Genomic DNA, 1797 nt, shown 5'->3' on the forward strand with positions numbered 1-1797 from the left:
GTATATGAAAAAAAAAATTAGAAAGAAAGAAATACTTGTTTGATTGTGTTCTGGTTTTTTTGTTCTTAAAACTGTTTTGTAAAATAGTTACGAAAACAATTGTTTTCTATATTTTTTTCTTTTTGAAATTTAAAAATCAGAACAGAAAACAAAAACAACTCAAACATATATAATATAACAGTTATAGTTTTCAAAACAATTTTTACAAAACAAGTCTTACCAAACAAGTTTTTTAATTTTTTTGTTCTGAAAACTAAAAGACTGTTTTGCAAAACAGAAATCAATCAGAGTTATCTCTTGCTGTACTCCTCCAAATCTATGTATAAATAGACCTATGTAGTTGCTTACCTCTTCACATAAAACTCGAAAAACAAAAGAGATATTACATAAGGAAAGAGTGAGAGATGGAGTTGAAGAATAAGGTATTGGTGAAGGTAGCTTTGTTTGTTTTCTTGTTGGGTGTCACTGCAACTGTTGATGCTCGGTTTGATCCAGCCTCCTTCATCAATGAAGTGCTCCCTAATGGTGATGGCAGTTACTATGTAAAATCAACAACCAAAGCGTGCTGTAATAAATGCATTTGCACAAAATCATTCCCTCCCATATGCCACTGTGCAGATGTTGGTGAAACCTGCCACTCAGCTTGTAAAGGATGCATTTGTAATTGGTCCATCCCTCCACAGTGTAGTTGCGTTGATAGAACCGACTTCTGCTATGACCCATGTTACTCATCTGAAGCTGATGCTGAAGCTCACTAAGAACGAGCAAGTTCATATATAATATAACTATGATGTGAGACAAAGTCAGTACTTAGGCTTTGTTTTCATGTATGATGTAATATATATGCTAAATAAAATTGGAATGAAAGTAGCCGCTTGGCCATGCAGTTTGTTTTCTTGCAAATTGCCGGTCAAAGTGTTTGTTTTATTGTTGTTCTCTTTCAACTTAATTTCATGCACCCTTAAATAATTTAGTTCTTTAATTTGAATGAGAACAAGAACTTTATAAAATCATACATGACTAAAACTTTAAATGGGACTAGGTTAGGATATGATATCCTTCATTCTTGATGGGCATATATACGTGCAAATCCCATGTACATCATATTAACACACCAGCATCTAAATAATTTTACATGGTTTTGAAAGAAATTAAAGATTAAGTGGTGTTAAATATCTTCTCTTAATTTGCTCTTATTCTTTAATTTCTTGGTTATCCAATGGAGATTAAGGCCATAAAATATTCTCTGGTTTAGAAGCTGATTCTCTTATGTTATTTAACTTATTGTCGTCATTTTAGTTATTAATTATTTATATGTTTTGAATATTTATTTTATTACATTTGCAAATTGACTAAATATGTCAATCTTGTGTTGATAATTAAAGTATGAGTGATGAAATGTTGCATTAGGTAAGAATGGAATAAACAAGAATTTATAAGTGAATAAAGACTCATAAACTACACATATCGTGGTGCCTTCCCCAATCTAGCATGATAGGTGTATCAAAATCAATTATTAGACTGTAACGAATATTTGGATCGAACGGTTGGTGCTGTTGGAGGATTTTCAAGGTAGGCTACACATGGTGTAAAGTGCTCATGGTTCTAGATGAGCACATGGGCTGAAGACAACTTTGGTCAAATTATCGTATACCTAGTTTGTTCCCTAATCACCTAGGCTTTGAAAAATTATCTTAAAGTTCATCTATAAATAGAGTTTGAAGTAGCTGATTTTGTGTGCTCACGGCCCAAGAAAAAATTAGTGGAGCGGAAGTGAGAGAAAGAGAGAAAAGGTTG

At 32.4% G+C, this 1797-nt stretch overlaps 1 protein-coding gene across 1 annotated transcript; it reads left to right on the plus strand.

Annotated features, from left to right (window-relative positions):
- Positions 1-404: 404 nt before the first annotated feature.
- LOC133314143 (Bowman-Birk type proteinase inhibitor-like) lies at positions 405-758 on the plus strand. The gene has a single exon (XM_061515588.1). It carries the CDS (start codon positions 405-407, stop codon positions 756-758), a length of 354 nt encoding a protein of 117 aa, XP_061371572.1.
- Positions 759-1797: the final 1039 nt, after the last annotated feature.

Source organism: Gastrolobium bilobum, unplaced genomic scaffold (genome assembly GCF_033153095.1).
Source record: "Gastrolobium bilobum isolate Gb01-03AN ecotype WA unplaced genomic scaffold, APGP_CSIRO_Gbil_v1 utg3818, whole genome shotgun sequence".
NCBI classification, from domain to species: domain Eukaryota; kingdom Viridiplantae; phylum Streptophyta; class Magnoliopsida; order Fabales; family Fabaceae; genus Gastrolobium; species Gastrolobium bilobum.

Bases quoted from the DNA above. Each gene is read 5' to 3' on its own strand.
- LOC133314143 (XM_061515588.1), top strand. From the start codon at position 405: ATGGAGTTGAAGAATAAGGTATTGGTGAAGGTAGCTTTGTTTGTTTTC.